This window comes from Epinephelus lanceolatus, chromosome 4, assembly GCF_041903045.1.
Source record: "Epinephelus lanceolatus isolate andai-2023 chromosome 4, ASM4190304v1, whole genome shotgun sequence".
Lineage (NCBI taxonomy): Eukaryota > Metazoa > Chordata > Actinopteri > Perciformes > Serranidae > Epinephelus > Epinephelus lanceolatus.
The window spans coordinates 35,803,599-35,827,459 of NC_135737.1; the positions used below are offsets into that span (position 1 = coordinate 35,803,599).

The following is a 23,861-nucleotide window of genomic DNA, read 5'->3' on the forward strand; positions in this document are numbered from 1 at the left end:
AAACTCATACAGTCCAACACGTGGGGAACATCCTTTGAGAAAATAAGTAAATGTTTGAAAATTTCCCTAAATTTCCGTCCTTGTGAAAACATGTGGCTCTCACAAGCACAGAAATGTAGAAGCAGCGCTCCAGCCTGCGAGCGAGGCGGTGAGTAATGCGTCGTTGGAGGTAGCCTGTATGTCGTAATCAGATATAACTGCAGCCCCTGCGACTCACAGAGAGAAGGAGTGAGAGGGGAAAGAGGTAATGGAAGGGGGAGGAGAAAAAGAGAGCACAAGCTTTCCTGATTTTTGCCCCATGCCGAGACGGTGTGTGTGTGTGTGTGTGTGTGTGAGGAAGTTTGAATGGAACCCAGACGTCGGGGGTTTCTAAATGGGTTTATTGTTCTCCTGCTTTGCTGTGTTTATTTATTTATTTGTCAGCCTCACCATGTGTGTATTTCTGTGTATATACTCTACGTGCATTTATCTGCTGTGAGTATATATACTCTCGTGTGTATGCGTGTGTTTTCAGGGGGATGGAAATAATGACTTCCTCATGAGATTTTAGGATTTGCCCCCTCTCCCGTTCTCATCCCACTCCCCCTCCCTCCAACTTTCTGTCTGTCTGTGTCCCTTATTCATTGTGTCTGTTTTCTCTCGCTCAAATACCAGCTGAAACACACACTTGTTCGCTTGTTATCTGTTGTGAAGCAGCCTTTTCATTCAGACAGCTGCACAGACAGAGAGGAAGTTGTGTGGAGTAGCAAAAGCTGTTTCATTTAGCTCTGTATTGCCACTTGATGGGACACAATATTGGTTTAACCTGTTGCCAGTTCATTAAAGCTGTTATATTTTCTCAAAAAAAAGTGTGAAATTTAACACTTTCTTTTGCAGGATGTTATTTTTCTGCACACCTGTCAACTGGGTGCACATTTCTAGACTGCTGTTGTCTGGTACGTCCTCAGTAAAAAATCCTGTAATGGACAAGATGGGAGGTGTTTTATTTTTTACTCAGGAGCTGCAGCAATATGTTTCAGACCACCTTCTCCAAGCTTATTACAACTCATCAAGACATTCTCACTCCGCCCTCGTCACATATTGTCATGGACTTTCCACGTCCACATACGACGTGCAAGGTACCCTTGGTGCATTGGTTGTTGACGTTCTGGGACGCTGTGTCAAGTTCTGCCTGTTACACGCATTGTCTTCTTTAAAATTCACTTCTGTTTTCACAGGAAAGTTACCGTTTACATACAGTCTCTTTCAAAATAAACTGCAAATTGACATTTTTTTCCTTCAGCAACAAACATGGTTAGGTTTAGGAAAAAAAGAGTAGGGTTTGGCTTTAGAATCTTACGGGACGTGAACTTTGCTCTTTCGAGTGAAGGTTGGTGTTTGTTAGACCCATCCACCACCCCTCCAGCCTGCTCCAATCTGACTTTTGCCACTTAATTTTTGCCACCGGGCACCATTAAACTATAACGGCAACTGGTGGCATAGCATATCGACGTTAAAGGACACCTTTTTCGTTGGTTTCTGACGCCGCAAGTCACTGCCCAAGCACCGAATTTCAACGACTTCAGAGTGAGACCAGGCTCGACCTGTATTTACCTTTATAGTTAGGCAGCGACCTCTATTGGCTTTAGTAATTATGACAGGAGCAAAGGAGGAAGTCAAGTGATGTAGTATAAAGAGTAACACGTAGGTCAGGGTGGATGGATGGGTCAAACAAACACAGGACTTTCACCCAGGAGATTGTTGTTCGTGTCCCATGTCAAAGCAAAAGTCACTGCTGACTTATTACAAGTTCCGTAACGTAAAGGAATAGTTAACCCACAAAATGATCATTGTTGTGCTGTGTTCATTTGAATTCATCAGGAAACTATGTTTTTCTCGCATCCCTCCATGGAAAACGTTAAAACTGTTAATTTATTGATTGATTGAGGACCACGTTTAACAACAGCAAAACATCAGTTTAAAAACTCTCACACAACTCATGCAGGATAATCCAAGTCTCATTTATCCAGGTGTTTGCTCAGTACCTTACCATGTACCTTACCTTACCATGTAAAACTGAACTGAAAAGGAAATTTATCTATCCCCACTTCAAAGCCAGAATCTGATAGTGAGGATGTTTTGTGAAAATGCATGTGTTTGGGAAGTACTGAGCATGCGACTGGATAAATGAGGCTTGGATTATACTGCACGAGTTGTGTGAGAGTGTATAAGAGGATGTTTTGATAAAGCTTTGCTGTTGTTAAACGTGGTCCCCAACCAATCAATAGATCAATGTTTGCCGTTTTCTGTGGAGGTATGCAAGAAAAATAAATGAATTGACACACAAATGTTGTTGTTTTTTTGTGGGTGAATACATTTTGTGAGTACATGATGTTACGGAGGTTACAAAATTACGTACCAAAAGTATTATTTTAGTTCACACCATGATCTTTTTTCTAAACCTAACTGTGACCATTTCTCAACCTTAACCACGTGTTTAAGACTGGGATTGTTAGTACATGCATCGTATGACATGTTGTATGTTTGGGATTTATATGAAGTGAGTATCATCATGAGTATCCACTGCCAACAGTCTCTGACCAGGCAAAGAAAATTTATTTTGTCAATTTAAGTTGTTACAACATTTTGCTTGTGAAGGATTTGTGACATAGAGGTGTACTCCAGTACACTGTGACATCCCCGTTGGGTGTGGTCACAGGTACAACAAACTTTAAGCTCTCAGCCACAGAGGGCAGTGAAACACAGTGTTTCAGACGTGTATTAAACTACTCTTCTCCGACAGTGGTCAGCACATTGATTTTTATCCTCACATCCCTGCTGTTAACAGTAACATTATTTTTCTGGACAGACTGTGAACCACACTGTTCTTTATATTATATATTTATGTTACATTCTTAGGCCACAATTTAAAAAGTTGTGAAAACATCACGTAGAGAGCAAAGGAGGACACACATGTCTCATAAATCACAACACAGAAACAAGTGATGAAAATCTGATGAAAACATGGGTTCTGATCTTTCAATTGATACCACATTGAAGAATGTAGATCAAGTAAGGACATAGCTGGAATTTTGGCAAAAAATCAGTGGGAAACCTTGACTTTATGTCTTTGGATGGAAATGAAATGAAATAAAATGAAACATAAAGCTGTATTTATGCTGGACAAATGGTGAAGTGAATTTGGAATGTGGAATAAACACAGGTTTAGTTGGAGGTATTTTATTTATGTTACTGAATAAAATTAGAAAGGCACTGAAACAGAGTGGCAGTGCCCATACTTAGATTAAAAATATAAAGCTTAAAAGAGTATAATGCCTTATCATATATAGAGGCAGACAGATGTTATATGCTTAAAGATAAAATTTGAAAAAGACACACAAAACGTGTGGGTATATGCACAGCATGTGTGTGCATGCGAGTAAATGTTTCCACGTTTCTCTATATGACTGTGACCTATAGTGGGAACCAAGCCAACTGGAAACACATCATACATATTCCTCTGATAGACCAGAGCAGAAATCACTTCAGTGTGTGTGAAGGTATATTGTGCATGTTTGTGTCTTATGCAGTGCATGCATTCTTTGATTGATGTGACTTATACTGAAGAAATCGTGAGAAAATATTATGTAATTTACAAGATCAGATGTTACCTTGCAGGAGTCTAAACCTTCATGCATGATTCATCTGAGAAATCTGGCTCCACTGCCTATTCTCAACCTGGTCTCAGTCCGAAGTCATCGAAATTCGGCGCTTGGGCGGTGACTTGCAGCATCAGACGCTGACGAAAAGAGGCGTCCTTACAGTCGACATGATAAGTGGACGGTTGCCGTTATAGTTTAACAACAACCAAGACTTTCACCTGGGAGAGCGGTGATCATGTCCCGTAAGATTCTAAAGCCAAACCCTGTTCCTTTTTCCTAAACCCAACTAAGTGTTTGTGTTGTTGAATGAAAAAAAAGCGTCAATTTGCATTGTTGTACTGTCGTAGTGCATTTATTTTGAAAGAGACTGTATGTAAACATTAAATTTCCTGTGAAAACGGAAGCATATTTTGAAAGAAGACAATGCATGTAACAGCCAGAACTTAACACAGTGTCCCAGACCAATGCACCCAGGGTACCTTGCATGTCATATCTGGACATGGATGGTCCATGACCAAAACATGTGACGAGGTTGGAGTGAGAATTTGTTGCTGTTTTAAAACCATAAAATCTACAGTATATCAGGTGTTTTATCTGATTTCCTGTCTATATTAAGGCAAATATTTTTACTGTCTGAGAAGGGGCTTTATTTTACCAGATACAGTATGTTAAAATTGTATTGTGATGTTTAAAAATGTCAGGTCACTAAAAAAATGATGCCTTTGTCGAGAGCAGGAGGAGTAGAAGCATTTTTATCCATTGTCAAATATGATCCTCCATCTAGAAAGGGTCAATTTCAAGGGACAGAGCGATTAGTTTGGAGGTGAGACTTTCTTCTGTAGAAAAATTACAGCATTGGAAATTCGTTCGTACAAGTACAATGAAAAGTCTTGTGGAGTGGGTCAGACAAAGTGTACAAGAGAATAGGGTTTGCATCTCGTCTCCTTGCATGTAACCATTCAAGGCAGCCTTTCCAAAACTTAACTCAGTAGTTTTAGATGTTTAAACATAAATTAATCACGGCTTTAGTTCAACAAGTGCCTATGCAATGACAAATGTCCTGCTCCTTTGTTTAAGTATTATTGAAAGGACTACACCAGGGGATATTATATCATATGACATGAGGCACACAGATGCATCAACTACACCTCCAGCTGCACTTACCTTCTGCTGACTCAGCAGTAAGAGACAGGAATGCTGAGTAATGTGTCTTTTAGGGCTTGATCACATCCTGAAAGCATCATGAGTATTCTTAATAACAATATAGGAGGAGGAGGAGGAGGTGGTTCCATTCAGAAAGGACAGGACATTTTGTCTTTCACACACCAACAGAGAGTCTGTACGGGTGAAGTTATCTAGGTGAGGGGGGGGGGTGGTCACAGAGTTTAAACTTTGCAGGAGACACTGTCTCTGTGTGTGTGTCAGTGAATTGCACTTGCATGCATTAGGTACAGTGTTATGGTTTTCCCTTTATGATTTAAATGTAAAATATTTTTTATGCATGAAACATTTTGACAGTTTCTTCCGCCCTCACCCGCCTAGGGTTATTCGAGCTGGGTGAAATACGACTTACGAGACGTACATACACGAAATGAGTGTTGGAAGCTACTACAGAAAACACGTTGAAGTCGTAAAGCTATCCAGAAACATCCCACTGGATATCATTTGTGCTGATCTCTGCATTTTTGTCCTGTACAGTAACTCAGCTTGCATAAGTGTCTTTTGGCAGGTTATGTGTATTGTAATGGAATGTTGCTGTCTCTGTCCGAAACAGGGCTGCAACAACAGTCAGTTAATTGACTATTTGGAAATTAATGATGCGACAATTATGACAAGTGATTCATTGTTTCAAACAAAAGCTTCTTACATGTGAAATATTTTCTGGCTTACTCTTCCATAATATGACACAGAATCTTTGAGTCTTTGGCTTTGATGCAACAGTTTTGGTCCAGACTGGAACACCTTTGTGCGCTCACGCATGGTTTCCACATGATGTATCCTGATGACTTTTCATCTCGCACTACCATCTGATCAAAAATTGTAACTTGGTCAATATTTTCATTCAAGACCAAATACCGGCAAAACTGACGAAATCCCCATCAGCCTCAGCTATACTCTGTGTTTAGTGCTAATTAATGGACCTGCATGGTAAATGATCTTGCACTTGTATAGCGCCTTTCTCATCCTTCGACCACTCAAAGCGCTTTTTACACTACGAGTCACATTCACCCATTCACACACACACTGGTGGCCGAGGCTACCATACAAGGTGCCACCTGCTACTCAGTTTTGAACACACTCACACACTGATGGAGCAGTCAATAGGAGCAATTTGGGGTTCAGTATTTTGCTCAAGATCACTTTGAAATGTGGACTGGAGGATCCGGGGATCGAACCACTGATTAGCGGACGACCCGCTCTACCTCTGAGCCACAACCGCCCCGATTAGCAAACGTTAGCATGCTAAGCTAAGATAGTGAACGTGGTATAAACGTGTCTGCTAAGCATCAGCATCCTGGCACTGTCATTGTGAGCATATTGATGTTAGCATTTAGTTCTCAGTACTTCACAATATTGCTAGCACAGCTGTAGACTGTGTCCACCAAAGTGTTTTTTCCTGAGGTCGGCTTATTTTTTTTTAATATTTACAGTAGGCTAAAACTGCTGGCAGTGTGATGAGCATAGACTGTAAAAATAATGGACATAGCTATCACGTCACCCATTGCTTTGTGGACTGCCGTTTTGTAGACTGGAGTTGGACATTTTGGCTGTTGCCATCTTGGTTTCTTTGGAGCCAGAAGTGACCATATTTGGACGAGAGTGTAGACCTGTGGATGAGCGAGGGGTGGATTGGCAGACAGCTTGTCACTCAAAGCTGCCCGCCCTTAATTATTTGTAACTTTCAGCCTTAATAAAATGTAAATAGGTGAGTTGAAAATTTAACCCCCGTACAGTTGTCATGATTAGGGATTAGCTATAGAGACCAAAACCATTTTTTGTACCAGGTTGTAAACTTGTTTATTTCTGCTGTAAAGTTGGGCATTTTAAAATGGGGTTCAATGGGAATTGAGGTCGCCTCAAGTGGCCGTTAGAGGAACTGCGGTTTTTGGCATTTCCATGTTGACCTCATCTTTCTATGATGAGACGAGGTGCTGGGCACCACACATTTGGTGTTTTTCCTGATTGTCAAGAATTGAAAAACGTTCAACAATGGGTAAAATGCTGCACTCATCACTGTTACTTTTTACACAGCCTGAGCAGCGCTTCACATTTTCAGCTGAAAAAAGAAATGCTTTGGTGGACATGGGGCCTTTAGTCTTGTTGACTGCTGGTCCGACACAACAAGACATTTGAAAATGTCACTATGGTTCCTTGGTATGTCTGATCACAATTTGCTGACTTTTTAAAATCTAAGTGATTACTCAAGAGATTAATTGATAGATGACTTGATAATAAAAATAATCCGTAGTTGTGGTCCTAATCTAAAACTACTAATTGCGTCAGAGCTGCCACAACGGACATCTTTAGCACTAGTAGCTTGCCTTTTTAAAAATGATTCCTATTGACTTTTATATGGTCATTTTTATACAGTAGGAAACAGGGCTAGATTTTAGGGAAATGTCAAACACCTTCTTTTTGCTCTTCTGTCATGTGCTATCCTTTCGAGGGCTAAAATGTCATGTAAAATTGCATAAAATGAAATATGCATCTTTAATAGAGATCTCGGAAAGTTACTGATGTTGATACACTGGTCCCAGCGCTGTTAGTGATGCCTTCGCTTTATGGTTTTGTCATTGCTGTGGGATGAAATGGCTTTTTACTGCCATATTACAGCAAAGACACTGAAAATCATTTTCCCCATGACTCAGACTCTTTTAGTGTCCTCTTAGGTAACAATACAGCCAATAGCTGTATTAAAGTCAGTTTTTATTCACACTGTCTCTAAAAGAATTGGTAAATGTTGTTGTTTTTTTTTTTTTGCAACTCACCTTGGGATTCTTATGTGCCGATTTGAAAACAGCACAGCAAAAGAAAGCTGTCACGTCCTCTCCCGCCTCCTCACATGAAGTTAACAATAGTTTGACAGATGAGTGGGTTCATCAGGAAAATGTCTGAGGGGAAAAATGTCGCCCTTGTGTGCTCAAGAACCAAAGGTCGTTACAGGATATTTTATTGAGATTTGTAAGTCATGAGGATGGGTTGGGTGTAGGCTTTGTTGGAATGAAGGTATGAAGGTCAGATACTGTGCACACACCACACACACACGCACACACAGGACATTGTGGGAGGACACAGTGAGAGTCAAATAAGATGGTTTTACAAAATGAAATATTGGTTAATAAGTGAATTTAATCAATAATTAAAAGAGTATATTCGTTTCTCGTGTACTATCTGTGTTTCCTGCTTTCTGGTGAATTTTTATGTATCAGTTTTTGTCTTTTCTGCGTCAGTTTACTGTCGGAAATGTCTTCAGTTTCATCAAAATAAAAGTCCTCTGCACTTTCATGTTTTCATTGGGGGGACAAATGCCATTATTCTAAATATTGAGGGCAACACGTCCCCTGCATCCTCCCCCAAAATCTACACCTTATGTTTCAATGTGGGCGATTGTGCTCTAACAGGCACACTCCTATAAATCCTCCTCCTGCCTTTTAACATTCCTCTGAACAGACCTGTAAATGCTACAACCCTAACTTTATAATCATTACAAGTTTGCTCTTTCTGTACATGAACTGTATCTGTCTCTGTTTTATGGTGATTTGTGTGGTAAGTGTAGAGATGGGTGTGTGATTGCGATGTTGCACGGTGTAATCTAGGATTAAAGGGAAGTGAAAGGGACATCACAGGAGCCAGCGACCAACTTCTGTATTTATGTGCACTCTTCTTCCCTCCTCTGCCTCAACACAGTACAGTACAGAACAGAACAGTCAGTCCTGCAGGATAAAGCCTGTGGTTAAAGTGATTTATAGATGTGAATCACCTGTTATGCCAAACCATTTATTTAGGTTCCCGCTGTAAGATTTTTATTAGACAGACAAAAGTTCACCACGTACTGGCTGTTTGAAAATCCCATGGAACAGATGTTAATGATAAATACATATGATAACTGCTGTCATTTTGCCTCAAGACGTCAATGCAAAGGCAAATCTGCTGTCACTGCATGGACTGAAATTTACTGGATAGGGGCATGGCTCTTGAGACGGTGACGTCAGTCGGTTTGCAGGTACATCAGTTTAGTCCAGAGTGAAATGGAAATGGATAAATTGCAGTGAAAGTTTGGACAAGGATGTTGGTCATCCCTTGACTTTTCTTCTACTGTCAATATGAGGTTCACATTTGTGGTTTTGAGTTAAATGCCTTGGGGCCCTGACACGCCAAGCCGATGGTCGGCCGTTGGTCAGTGTCAGGATGTCGGTGAACGTTTGTCGCCTTTGTTTTTGCATTGTGTCCGACACTGTTTGCACCAGTCGGCCGTTGTTGGACCTTGTTGCCTGTTTGTTGCAGCGGTGTGAACTGGCCATCTGAGCTCGACTGAAGCCGGCTGATGGTGTCACCTGCAACTCAGCTGGTCAAATCACTGGCACCTGGTTTAGACCGTAAAGCACATCACCTGTTTCAACAGCCAATCACCTTGTCATGAAGTCTGCTGGTCAAGTTAAAATGACAGCAGATGGCATGTTCACTTGTTGCGGCCGAGCCCTCTGTTTCAGGACTTTTGACATTCCTCTTCTCCACGCACCTTGGAAGTGAAGTGTTGCTGTTTGGATTCAGCACAGACGTTCTTGTTTTTGCTGTGTTTATGTTTTTGCATCGATGAAATCTGATTAACCACCCTCCATTTGTTACCTCATTAAATATCAGTCTATCACCTTTTAATCCTGCGTTTGTCAAACTGTCTTTGTTCACTTAGTTTTTCCATCTGTCCTGAATATATGATAGATTATTAGAATCATTTCCCAAACATCAACACCATATATTATTTGTCGGTGGTTTAAACCCTGCAGCATCTGTTATAAATAGCTCTATTCTATATAACTTTTATACGAGCTCCAAAAGGTTTCTGTGGTTACACATTAAAATTACAGTATCTCTTGTTGTCTGGCATTCGGTTCACCGTCAAACACAAAAGCCATTGTCTGAAATCTTGAAATGTCACCAATAATGAACCTACCATCTGAAAACAGGGGTCTTTGTTCTGCGATGTGAATCATTTAAAGATGTGTCATACGTGAGTCAAAGGCTGTTGGGTAATGCCGTGGGTTTTGTTGGGCTGCGTGCTGATTTACAAATGCCTTTATGTCCAGTTGTGCGTCATCACTGACTTTTTCTTTTTCCCTGCATCAGCATCATTGAAGGAATATTGACAACAAATGGAGAAAGTCTTATTTACAGAACACAGATGTTTTATCATGACGGGGGATCTTCAGTTGCGGGTGAAATGCGCATGATGTTACAATACAGTTACACCACAAACAGCTTAAAGCAAAATTCCGGTTTCAGGCGACATGGGTCTGATTTTCATAGTTTTGGCTTTCAGTCCTTTTGTTAGTAATAAAATTATAGTCATTGAGTTAATTGTTGGAGTCTGGGAATGTAGTGACATCAATAGCAAGAAGTCTGATGGAGGAAATCTCTAATGCTTTTTTTTCTTCAAGTGAGGATTGGGATATATGCAGATTATTCACATAATCCGGTTGAAATTAATATATATTTTTAAACGCTTGAAGATCCACTCATTACTAAAAGTATGTGTCATATAAAAACTAAAGTGATGGTCAAAGTTGTCACAGTAAAATTGAAGGTGTGCTGATGGATTCATGTTGTCAACTCATGCATTGAGTAACATTACAAGCAAACATTACACCTTAAAAGTTGCCGGCAGTCGGCCCAGTGAGAATTAAGTTATTTTTTCTCTGACTCCAGCTGCTGCAAGAGGCAGCAAAACATCCTTTATTTTATAGTTTCAGCCTACTAAAACAACTCTCCACAGTATGAACAGTGGTTACATGAGCCTCAAAACCAGCCACAACTCAGCCCTGAGCAGAGTGACCTTACTCTATCGACCAATCAACAGACTGCAGTGTTCACAGCTCCACCTTTTAGTACCAGATCTGTGTGCTAGGTACCCCAACAGAGGGGGGACCAAAAATGGGGACGGTACGGACGGTTCCATTGGTACCATCCACAGCTTTTCACAGTGGAAACAAAGAAAAAAGGGTAGCGAACTGAACTGAACTGAACCGTACTGCTCAGTGGAAACGGGGCTTTGATGCAATTGGTCCAGAGAGGTGCTTCTGTTATCCAGACTACTCTCAATGATGTTAAAGTAATAGAAACAACTATCAGTGTAATGCAAAAGACTGGAATTTTGGGGGTTCATTTACATAGAATTAAATCTAAAATTTCTTCTATTTTGGGAATTTTATGAGACAAGATTCATGTCTCAAATTCTACTATTCACACTGGGCACTGAATCTTTTTTGTCTGTCTAACTGTTTATATGGCAGCCTCTTTCAACATCCAAATAAAGCTCACTGAAAGCAACTCTGTCTCTCTGTCTCTCCGGCAGGTAACCACATGTTGTTACGGGTGTTACCCTCAGTTTACCCCAGACAGCCAGATACCATCCACTGTCACCTAGGCAACCTCACCGCGATGATGTCTCAGCTGGAGTCCCCAGAGCAACAACACCTCATCAGACTGATTCAAATTGTTGCCGAGCAACATCCACTAGTGAGTGTTTGTGTTGTTTTTTGTTTAGTTATAGTAGCAATAAGCTCCAATGTACTGTGGGAATCATCAAACTATTCGCTGTCCATCAAAAGACTGTCATTTTTTTTTTTTTAATAACATGGGCCAAAGTAAATTATCCTGCTTAAAGCACTGTTACTTTACCAGCGATTGAAATATAAATTACATTCCTCATATGTTTTGAAACTTTTTGTCGGCCCCATCTTTGTCAGCCTTGTAATAACATTTTCAAGAAGCCTTGTAACATCTAAAATACTGTTAGCAGCCTTTCAGCAGCATTACATACCATCATTTAAATGATAATGAAGTACATCAGACTGTGGTGTTTTCTGAAAACAAAGCACGATCCAACTAAATCAAAAGTCTATGGCCTTGGCATAAGTTTACATTTAACTTGGCTTTGCCTTACAGTGGAGTACGTGTGTGGCTTTTTTCGTACCATTTTAGCCCATGAGTCAAGCTTAATCAGAGCTCTTACCATTCGACTTCGCCATATCCTGTAATGAGCTCATGTTGAAATGCTGAAAAAAAGTCACTGGAACATTGTTCGGAGTGAGTAAATGTGGAGCACTGCATGTGGAGTACACATTTCTAAGTAGGAATTCCCTTAATCCTGCACATTTCGGAGCAGAGCTGCTGATGTTCAGCACAAGAAGAAAGTACCACATACCAGGAAACAGAGCACATGGTGATAAAACATGTACAGTCTCACTCACACGTTAAGCACTGGAGAAACAAAACCAGCCATCTGGAGTTATTCTAATCGGAACCCCCCGCACAGTCCAAAATATTTCTGTTGTGGCTGCATCCGTCAGAAAAGTTACCAAATCTTCTGCATCCTAATATCCGCTTACTGGAAATGACTGAAAAGATTAGAAGTAATAATTTGAACTTTGAAATTGCATAACTTCAGTTTAATGGAGTGAAACATCTTCTCTTTGATGAACAAGTAATGTTTGATATTAATATGATTATTCAGGACAAGTGACTCATAAACTAGCAGCAGGAGGGCCGGCAATGGTGGGCATTGTTAGTCTGATCCGGTCCAGTGTGACCAGTCCAGATAATGAGGAGGAACTGTTCGCTCGCTCAGTTTGTCCAGACAGTGCTACAGTCAAGCTTTTGTCTTTTGTTTTATTAGTCACCAGTCCTATCATCTCGCTCCACTGTCCCTCGTCTCACCTCCAGCCTTCATTAAAGACACATAAGCCTCTGTTTGGTAGTGAGTGGTGGTGACAAGAGTGACAAATAATGAATAATGCTTTCATCTTACAGATGTTGAGCCCTCAGGTGCCTACGCTAGTCAGTTATCTAGGAGACCAATCCCTGACTGAGGCCCTGTTGGGTGCGCTCGTGGACGTGTCACAGGCCAGCCCTTCCTCGCTGGTCAGCTTCCTGCCAGCGCTGAGGATTGTGGGACAACAATGCCCTGCTCTCCTGGGTCCTGTGGCCAAAATCCATGGTGCCGTCGGTATCATTAGTGAGGTACAAACACACACACACAAACACTCAAAACTCACACAAATTACCAAGTTTACATATATTTGCAGCAGTGATTTTCAATTTATAGAGAAAGTGGAAGCATGTGTTTCAGTAGACTCTGGGAGAGTATAGAGAATGTATTATTAGTGAGTTTTAGGGGGCTGGTAGAAGGATTTTGTTGCCTTCAGACAGAGCCAGGCTAGCTGTTTCCCCCAGCTCCCAGTGTTTGTGCTAAGCTAAGCTAACTGACTGTTGGCTCTGGCTTCATATTTACCGTACAAACATGAGAGTGGTATCGATTTTCTCCTCTAACTCTCTGCAAGAAAGCAAATAAGAGTATTTCTCAAATATTAAACTATTTATTTAAAGAAAAAAATACACTTATCTCCGATAAAAGGACATGGTGAGACGAGGTACTAGAAAGAGTGAAGGATTTTCAATTTTAATGCACCACATCACACTTATGGGCATTCACACTCACATTCACGGTGTAGGGTTAATGTTTCTCCGTCAGGGATCGGAGAATCATAGTAAGAGGGGGGGTGGTGGGTTTACACACACTGTAGATACGCATGGTGTGGCTAGTGGGGCCCGGCCCTCCTGGGCTGAGGGTTGGAGCCAGGGAGCCCATTTACATCATGGTGGTGTGGCTGGGTTCCTGGTGTCTGGGGGGTCCCGTGGCCCTGTGGCGGGTGGGCCGGGTGGCACCCTGGGGGCTCTGTGGGTTCCTGCCGGGGTTCTGCCTCCTGACTGGCTGTGGTTTATGGGCCCTCTGCTAGGGGGTCCCGATGGGGGATTGACTGCTCGTGGCGGGCCGCTCTCTCCTGTGTGTTGGTGGGGGCCCGGGTTTGGGCGGGTGGCCCTTCGCGGCCCCCTGGTTCCCGATGCGCCGGGGACATATGCCTTGCAGCATCACCGCCTCCTTGCCTCCCTCGTCTGCCCGGGCCTGGGTGGCCTCTCACTACTGTCCGGTCCGGCGTCTGCTGGTGGCCGGCGCCTGGCGCGGGCCCGTCCGGTGCGGTGCTGGTTCTCTCCCAGGGGGCGGTGCCGGGCCCCCGCGCCTGGCTCCTTGGGTCGGGGGCGGTCCCTGGGTGTGTCCGTGGGTGGGGGCGGGCGGGTGGTCGGGGGCGGGTGGTGGTTGGGGGTGGGTGGGGGCGGTCCGCGTCGGGCGGTGGGTGGGCGGGCTCTCCTGCCCCGCCTGTCTGGGGTGTGTCTCTGGCTCTCTCGGGGTGCCGGCCATCGCCGCCCTGGGTCCTTGGGCCTGCGTGGTGTCCTGCAGCCTCTGCGGCTCCCTGGTCTTGGGGTCTGGGCGCTCCTGCGGTCTTGGGGTGCCATACCGCCCCCCTTCCCCCGCAGGGCTGGCCCTGGACCCTGGTGATGGTTTTCATAAACACATTGGGAGGGTTCAAATACACGCATGCATGTTCGATACTTCAGCTCCGTGATGCATCGCAAAGAACCGATGGGATCACTCCAAAGGGGCCCACTTGCTTCTCAAACCTACCACCACCAAGACTCCACCAAGACTCTCACATTTTTGGTGTTCAGTATAGACTTCTCTTTTGTTTTTGTTTTTCAGTACAGTATAGTAGACATGTATATGTTTATTTTTGATAATCTGCATGGAGCACAACCACCTCAAGGCCACAATACATCAGCTACACTGCCTGTTTCTCCCCTGTTTTTTTTTTTCGTTTGTTTGTTTATTTGTTTGTTTGTTTTTCCTCCTTCTTCTCCGCATGCACTGTCACTATATAACTCAGGACTTAAGCACTTGCCCCTTCCCCCTTGCTTGTTTCCTTACTTTCCCCCTGACACACTTTGGTGTATCACGGCCCTCTCTGACTCATATTAGGAAGTTTTTCCAATAAAGGCTGTTAGGCTAGTCTCCAGGGAGGGTGGGTGACGGTCACAACCACGCATTATGGGTATAAAATACTTGACTGCAAGATTAACAGTGCATCAATCTTCACAAGAAGCTTACACCCTTTAGTGGCGCTAAGCTATGAAGACCAATGCAGACAAGTAGGAACGGGAAAAAAAAAAAAAAAATAGAAAGAGTGAAGGAAAAAAACAAAACAAAACAAATTCAGTGTTTAAGGGGCCGTGCACATGCTGCATTTTTTGCGCCTTCAAATTCAAGGGTTTCAATGTAGACCCGAGGCAGGCGCACTCAAATGCCAGAGCGACACCATCGTGGTGTGCAAGTGTTCCCAAGAGCCCATTTTCCAGGGCCCCCTGAGATAAACCGAGTTCGACTTTTGGAACACAGCAGCGCACATCGCATGTCATGTGACAAGGACCAACCAATCACAGCCAACAGATGTCTTTCCCCTCCTCCGTAAATATCAGTCAGTGGTAAATATGAAGGAGAAGTTGATCATGTTAGTGCAGGGCTACCCAGAGCTTTACATCTATCCCACATATGATTGGCCTAAACAGCACCTGGAAGAAGATCAGCTCTGCACTCAGGATTTCAGGTAAACAGACTATGTTACCATGCTTGTTGGGGTTGCTTAGCAACCTCAGATGCAACCTGCCAACACGCTCTTGAAAGCTGGCACAGAAAAGGCACAAAAGTAGCGCCCAGTGCCCAAGCTTGCATTTTCCAGGGGTTCAAAGATGCGATATGTCTACGGCTCCAAAGGAAGTTGCAAACCAAGTTTGTAGTTTTTGTCCCAAATTGTTGCATGCTTAAAAAAAAAAACATATGACCTCATGTTGTATGGACTTTTGTCCGTCACAAAGGTTGGTTTCTCAGCCTTTTTTTTTTGCATCCATTAAAAGCCCTTGGAGAGTTGTTTGACCTAAAAGCAGCAAAGAAAATGTGGCATAACCTGTGAGACACATACATCTGCAACAAGAGAGAGAAACAGGGCAGAAGTGGACGGGGGGCCACCGAGAAAAACTTCCATAACATAGAGACAGTAACGTTAGCCTGTCCAGAAATACATGACAGCAATGATGATGCTTACACCAGAGTGCAATTTAATAGCCGCACAGTACGCACAGGGAAGCAATGGGGCAAATGTGTCTTTCTATTTTGTCTCATACTGGGAATTTTCACAGTGAATTAAACCATAAATCACATTGTGTTCAGTGTGCAAGATTTCTTTGTGTACCAATTTGTTTTTATCAGATGATTTATTTAAAAAAAAACATAGAAAAAATACAAAGGCCTTTACTTTGAACTTCTGAGCTGGCACACAAAGGCACACACAGGTGGTACATGTTGTTTGCTTTCTGCAGTAAATGTCTGTATTGCCGAGGCTGTTTGTAGTAAACAGAGACAGGCTGCACAGATACTCACAATCATGTAAAAATGTCATGGGAATAATTAATGCTCTTGATGTGTGCTTAGCAGTGGATACACACACACACACACACACACACAATGAAACACGCAGGAGTGATTATTTCAATGAGTAGGGAGGAACTGGCTGCGCTCTCACATGACTTGCTCTCTGTTGTCCTGCCAAGTGTAAAACACACTCACCCACCGGACTGGCCGGGCACATCCGGAGGTTTTAACTGCTGTCTAACACCTACATCAGTGTTCAGCGCCTGTCCTAAACAAACACATTCCCACTGCTCAGAGAGATCTGTCTCTCTACAGTGTAATAGAAATTAAGAAACACAACAAACAACTGTCCTGGTGGGGACAGTTAGGGAGCAGCACTGTCAGCCTAATGACGCAAGCATGACACAATTTTAAGGAACATTAACCTCAAGAAAGGCACTTTTTATAGATGTTGTGAGAAAAGGAAATTCATTTTTATTGTAGAGAAGAAAAAACAGGACAACCTCAGTGAACTACACATGTGTGGCAGAGCTTCCTGGTGCAGTGGTGAATTCAATTTTGAAAACACTCCTAACTATAATCATGCTACAGCTAATATACATTTCTGGAAGACTTACAGTATCAACATTTGTTACAGCGCAGGCTAAATTTGTCCCATGAGCCTCATTTTGGCCAACCCATGGGTTAAACACTTGGCTGCCCCGCAGACTTGGCTGCTCATTTGCCTCTAATGGCACCTCTGACGTAAAAATTGGTGTTTCAGCCATTAGCTGACTGTTATTGGCCCCCAAAACACTTGAGAAGCTGATTACAGGTTAATTAGCCTAGAAACTGGAGCAAACTGCAGGGTGGCATCACTGCTGACTGATGGGCTGGAGAGGGAGGCAGTGATGTAGGTTTAGCTGTCTCAGACACTAACATGCACAGAGGACGTTGATAAGAACACACTTAATGGTCTTATCAGCCGTCTGGCTGTCTTTGAGGAGAAGAAGAAAACAGTAGCATAACTCTGAGGACAGTACAGTAATGTCAGTCGGTCCAGAGATGTAATTCCAGAAGAATGACCTGCCATTTTGTTGTTCTTTTTTGTATCCTCCATACTCGGGCGTACTATAGGCGGAGCGGACTCCACGAGGAATGTCCGCAGTCATTCGGGCTTTCATAGTTGAGTGCACTTCCGCGTTGTAGTTTCCTGTAAAAATGTCTGTGAAAAATCCCCGCGATGTGAAAAATATATACCGAGCAGTCACTGGTGCGGGGAGTGGAGTCCGCGCGGTCGTAAAATCTGAGCACAACGTTCCGCCCGAGTATGTTCGGGCCTTAAACCTCGTTCACCTTTTGCCTGCCTCATGTGGATCTCCAGAAAAGGAGCAGAAACACAAGTCAAAACCGAGACACCTCACAAACTAAGTGGCCTAGGAACTTGTATGGTATGTTGAAACGGCTACTACAATTGCCATTAAATTGGATTCAGACATTCATGATCCCCAGATGATGCATCCTTCTAATTTTGGTGATCTCCTGACTTTTCCTTTAGTGCTGCTGTAGGGCTGACATTACTGTATTTGAGTGAAATGCCTCAACAAGTGTTGGATGGATTGCCATGACATTCAGTTAGACATTCATGTTCCCATCAGGATGAAATAACTCGGGGTGATCCTCTGGCTTTTCATTTAGCACCACCATCAGGTCAAAGCTCTAATTTGTTCTAATTTGTCTTTCAGTTTATGATCACATATCTGCAGACCTAATGCCATTCTTGTCAGCATCAGCCATACTTTGTGTTTAGCACTAGTTAGCAAATGATAGTGTAATGGGTTAGTACCCTTGGTTGTGTAGATTAAATGATGACCCACTCTCAGTAACTGTTCGGCTTGGACCTGCATTTATTTCGGCACTGGTGAATATAAAACAAGAAAATCAGCCTCCACAGCCAGCTCTAATTAACAGTGCAGCTCAGCATGCACTGACACATTACCCGCGACCAACGGCTGACAAGCTAAAGTTACCTACACAGTAACCTGCACAGCTACTTGCTTAAAATACATCCCCAACCATCCAACATCATCACAGAACATTAGTTAGTGTTTTGGGGAGCTTTTATGGCACATTTATGCCAAATATAACACACGCTTTACCATAAAAAGTAAAGTATTTTTGGTGGAGCTTAGCTGAATTCAACCTACGACAAATTTGGAGACAGCAGATGGTAACAGAGTACGGGGGCACATCTGTGAAATCTGCATGGGCTTGTCAGTGTTGCATTCAAGTGCACTCACACACACCAACATACACACACACACACACACACACACAAAGAAGAAGAAGAAATCTTTATGATAACTAATACATCACAACACGCACAATTAAAATGATAAAAACGTTACACCTGCTAAACATCAGCATGTTTGCATTGCCATTGTGAGGATGTTTGAAGGCTGCGGCCTCACAGCTGCTAATGTGGCTGGAGTCTCTTAGTCTTGTTCATCCGATGGTTTAAATTAACACTCTTAGTTCTTCTGTTTATATTATCTTTCCTACCCATCTGAAAGTGGTTCAGAGTAGATCCTTCTGTTGGCCAGGGTTTACAAAACCTACGGTACAGCACATAGCAACACAGTAAATGCTTGCAAACCTATGAGGACACAAGACTGAAGGTAGTAAAAAGGACGATACAAGACACACACCAGATAGTGTGTAGTGTGTATACATAGTCCACACACCATGGCGTCAACAGGCACATCAGGTAAACATGTCTGACATGAGCCCTATATGTAGCAGACCTCAATGGGGAGTACAAATATTTGTTTTTACTTGTTATCAGTTGGAGGTTTGCATCTTCCAAAGCATTTTCATGATCACACGACACCATGCTACATCTGTTGTCTGAGCCTTTTGGTATCGCCGCCATCTCAGGTTGGAGATGGATGTATGCTCCTTCACTGATATCAAAATGCTCACTCACCAAAATCTGTGTTTGTTAAAGGCTGTGCCTTTAAGAAGCAACATGAACAAAAAATGCTTGTTCTGCTCTGAGCTGAACACCGTTTGTGGAAATACTGAATTTGATTGTTTGTTTTATCCAACAGAGAGAAGGTCTTTCGGCAAAGATGTTCTCATTCTGGACAGTAAACATTTGTGCAATCACAAAAATAACTTGGAGGATGCTGCTGCTGGAAAACAGGTTGTAAATAAGGTTTGTGTGAGTGTTCAGAGTGCCGAGGTCACGTATGGGACAGGCCTGGCATATTGAGCACGGGATAGTCGAATCAACTCTGTATGGACCTAATACTATTTCCGTCCACGCAACACCATGCAATGATATTTAGGATGAAGTCACACACTATAGTCGGTCTACAGTGTTTGTGTGCCTTCATCAGAAGGTGACAGCAGGACAGGGTGAGGGCTCACACTCCCTCTTTTCCTCTGGGTCCATTTAAGGCAGTTTAACGACAATTTGGGGAAATTAAGGAAAGGAGAAAATATCACATGACTGTCACACACACACACACACACACACACACACACACACACAGGCACAGAGATCACGAAGCTGGAAACCATAATGCAGTTTTCTATTACTCCAAGGCAACCTTTCCTCCTCAATCTTCTTGTCGAAAAACCTGCCAACCCAGCCTGAGCGCAGACACAAATACATACACACATGCACGCACACGCAGTTGGTCAGACCTCAGTGTCCTGTCTTTCTTCACACTGGAACCATTTGGAAAATAACCCATGTTTTTCTGGGAAATGCCTCTGCAGAGGCCTCCTGGTGATGGCAGTGGAGAGTACCTCCTGTGGGTTTCGCCTTTGTGCCACACACATGCACGCACACACACTCACTGGGGTGCATTTGTACTCGATTGTAACAAGATTGCACAACACACTCAGGCTTCCTTAACCTCCTGAAGAGAGTTGGTCTATATTGTGTTTTTGGGCTTGTTGTCAGAATGTCCGTGAAAGTACGTTTAGAAAAAGAAACCCCTGTATACTGTAACGCTGTCCAACCCAACACTCCTGTAGTAAAGTGTATTTTTTAAAAACGAATATGATTTTTTTTAACATTGTATTTGTATGTTTTTTTCAAAATGCTATAAAAAGGTAGAGAAAAAACAATAAAAAACAGAATACATACCAAAAAATAAGTGTACGAAATAAATAAAAAGGTCTGGATTGCTCTGTCTCTCAAGATCTATTCATCCCTGTGCCAGTTAGTTACTCAATCTCAACATCGCTCCTCTTGAGTCCTCATCCTGTGGGTTAACAGCTCCATATCATGCGTTTCATTCACAATTTTCAGCCAGTCATCCTGTGTTGGTGGTTCTGCCTTATACCATCTTGTCATGATGGCCTTTTAACAAGCTGCCAACAGGATTTTCAATAGGTATCTGTCTTCTGTTAGTACAATTCCTCTTGTCATACTGCCTAAGCACAATACCATGCATGATCTGGGTATATTATAACCCAAATTTTTAATAATAACCGTATGATCATTTACCCAAAACTGTACAATTTCAAGACAGAGCCAAAATACATGAGTATGAGCCACATTTATTGCTCCTTATCTTCTCCAACATGGTTGTGCCATAGACAAGTATTTGCTCTTAATCTGCGGTGTGATAAAGAATCTAATTTTATTCTTCCGGCAGTGCTCTCTTCAAGTACGAGAAGGTGTTATAGACTGTTGTGTTCTCCACATATGCAATCATTCATCTTCTGAAATATTAGCACCTACTTCTTGTTCCCATTTCAGCTTTACATTTAGTGTCATATTTCCTCTTTTCTCTAGTAGACATTGATATAGTGTAGGTATTATTTTGTATTTCTTTTGATTTGGTTCTAATTTCATCCAAATTTACAGTATGTTTTATGTCCCTGGCATAAAAGTCCCATAGTTGCAATTATCTAAAGTGGTCCTGGTTGTTAATGCATAATTTTGTTTCAGCTCTTGAAAAAGATGTTTTTTATTTGATGTTAAAGCTGTATCATAAACGTGTTGATTGGATTCTATCGTAATTTTTAAGGCTGTAGTTTGTGGTGACCTTGATATACTGCCTCTTTTCCTGTGTTCATTAAGTGGACAAAGCATCAGAAACAGCTTTCAATATCATACAGTCCAACACAACATCACCACAAAGTATACAGCCAAAGTATTATCCTCAGTAAAATGAAACTGTGTAACATATGTTGATACACATATAACACACAGATTCCATACAGCAATAACTTTACTATAACCAAATTAAAGATTAAGAAGGTGCACTGGTTTAAAAATTGTTAACATTGTGTACCATCTTTATATAAGCATTATAGCCGAAAAGAGATGAAACGTACTTTATACTTATTAAATAATTTGTTTTTAAGAATGGAGCAGTGGTTCCCGACCCTGGGAGTCGGGCAGTTTTACCTCCTCAGGCCTATAAAATCTTTTCAAGATAACAATTTGAGAAGGTAAAAAAACTCTTTGCTCATAGCACATAAAAATAAAACTCTGTGACAGAGGTTGCAAGTTACCAGCCAATGGACATAGAAAGAGGACATGACATGCAGTCCATATGTGTGAGTTAAAGGTCCCGTACTGTGCTTGTTTTCAGGTCCATACTTGTATTTTGGGCTTCTATTGGAAAGTGTTTACATGCTTTAATGCTCAAAAAACACTCTTTCTTCTTATATTGTCTGCCTGATTATATCTAGCCTTGTTAGACCTTCCTAATGACATGAGCTTAACATTCTTTTGTGCTCTCTGTGCCAGTCTGACCCCACTGCTGCCCCACACACTTTCCAGAAATTAAAATCCAATCAGGGTCAATCAGGGATCCTGACATCCTAAGCAGCCAATCAGGGACTGCATTGTAACATAAAATGCAGGCCACAGCTTGCAGAATAGTAAAGCAGCTCCTGCTCCTTAGCAGAGTAAACACAGCAAGAAGTGAAGTAATTACAGAAATAGAGTCAGTAACAACAATTAAACAAGAAGAGTATGTACTCACAGTGTCTCAGAGGAAAAGATTTGGCAACATTTTATTTATCAACTGGCTCCCTTGGTGATGAAAATGTTCTCTGGTGTTTTGTTACACTGATTGGCCGAAAGAGTTTCTCTGTCAAGGTGAGTACTCCTGCCCACGGAAAGTGTTTTTGGCAGCAGTGAGGCCAGAGCAAAACAGAAATGTTGAGCTCACGTCATCAGGGTGGTCTTGCCAGGCTAGAATATACCCGTATTCACCCTCCGTCTGAAACGCTCCATTTTAGCGCCTGTCTCTTTAAGCCCCTCTCCCAAAAAAGTCCAGGCTGTTCTGAGCTTGACAGCTTGTGTCCATGTTTACTTCCTATCAGCTGATGTCATTCACATGCATTGCTAAACATTTCAACAGGAAATAGAGGCTCATTAGTATGTTAACGTTTGTGACATCACAACTTCACATAAGTCCTGACGGATCGTTTAAAGGCACAGTTTCTGAATATATGTGGACTGTGGATTGATTGTTTTGATGTTTTCACAGTTTTTATATGACCTGAGAGCCAGGTGTTTTACCTCTTCAGGGCTATAAAACCTTTTCAAAATAACAATTTTTGAAGGCAAAAATAACTCTCTGCTCATTGCACATAAAAATATAAAACCATTGACACAGATTGCAAGTGAGAAGCCAAAAGGTTAGGAACAACTGGCAAAGAGAGAGAACATGACATGCAGTCCTTATGGGTGATTTAAAAAGTGTGAAGCCAATGGTGTTGAGCGTGATCATAACTCCAGGAAAAACATTATTTTTCCAACACAAAAATGAAATATAACTTATAAATGTAACTCAAAACTGTCTGTAAATTGTCATAGTACAGTGGAGGCACTGTTTGTACAAACATACAGTTGGCAATTAGTTATAAAGAAATTGAATTGACTGAAATAATCAACACTAGTCCATACCCATTGAGTGCACAGTTGCCCACGTACAGTTTCACATGGTGTGTGTTTGGGATACAGGTCATAAGAAGTTGCAGATTAAATAGTCAACTGAACCCATCAAGAAGAGCAATGTATTCAGACAGAGTTTTTGAAAAACGTGGGACAGACAGAATGACTGACTGACAGAATGACACACTGACAGTTTCCGTGATTATGTACAGCATACCATACCATGACTTAGTCATACCAAAAATTAGAAAAAAACAAAACATTGGGCCACAGGGGGAGCCACAGCGATCTGTCGCATTTTAGCCATTTTTAAGCTTTTTTTTTTTTTCTGTTGTTATAGCGCCACCCAGTTGCCAATTAGAGTTAAATTTCTCCAGTCACCTTGAGGCGTCCTGTTCTACATATCTACCAAGTTTAGTAAAAATCGCTATGGCGGTTAGGCTTAGATAAGAAATTAGCTTTCTAGCGCCCCCATTTTGTTTGATGGGGTCAATAATGGAGGGGTCCCCTCAGATTATGTGTGGTCATATGCCTACAAAGTTGCGTGGTGATCGGTGAAACCCTTGAGATGTTATACACCTTTATGTGATGAGCCACGCCCTCAGCAATATTCATTGCCTTATAGAAGCTCAGTTTTAGTAAGTTTTCCAACTTCTGCCAAGAGGGAACTTTAGATATTGGTCCCTAGATTATGTTCACCCAGTTTCATGCAGATCGGTCAAACTTCCTAGGAAGAGATCGATTTGAAGTGTTTTTCAAAAAATTCAAAATGGCG

The 23,861-nt window shown here is 42.1% G+C and overlaps 1 protein-coding gene across 2 annotated transcripts in view; it reads left to right on the forward strand.

Annotated features, from left to right (window-relative positions):
* Window positions 1–23,861, forward strand: part of veph1 (ventricular zone expressed PH domain-containing 1) — a 108,051-nt gene that overhangs the window by 27,212 nt on the left and 56,978 nt on the right. For both annotated transcript variants that reach the window (XM_033631872.2, XM_033631871.2), the window contains exons 4-5: window positions 11,212–11,375; window positions 12,669–12,878. In XM_033631872.2, coding sequence (XP_033487763.2) covers window positions 11,212–11,375; window positions 12,669–12,878 — 374 coding nt within the window. The remainder of the gene's footprint in view (window positions 1–11,211; window positions 11,376–12,668; window positions 12,879–23,861) is intronic.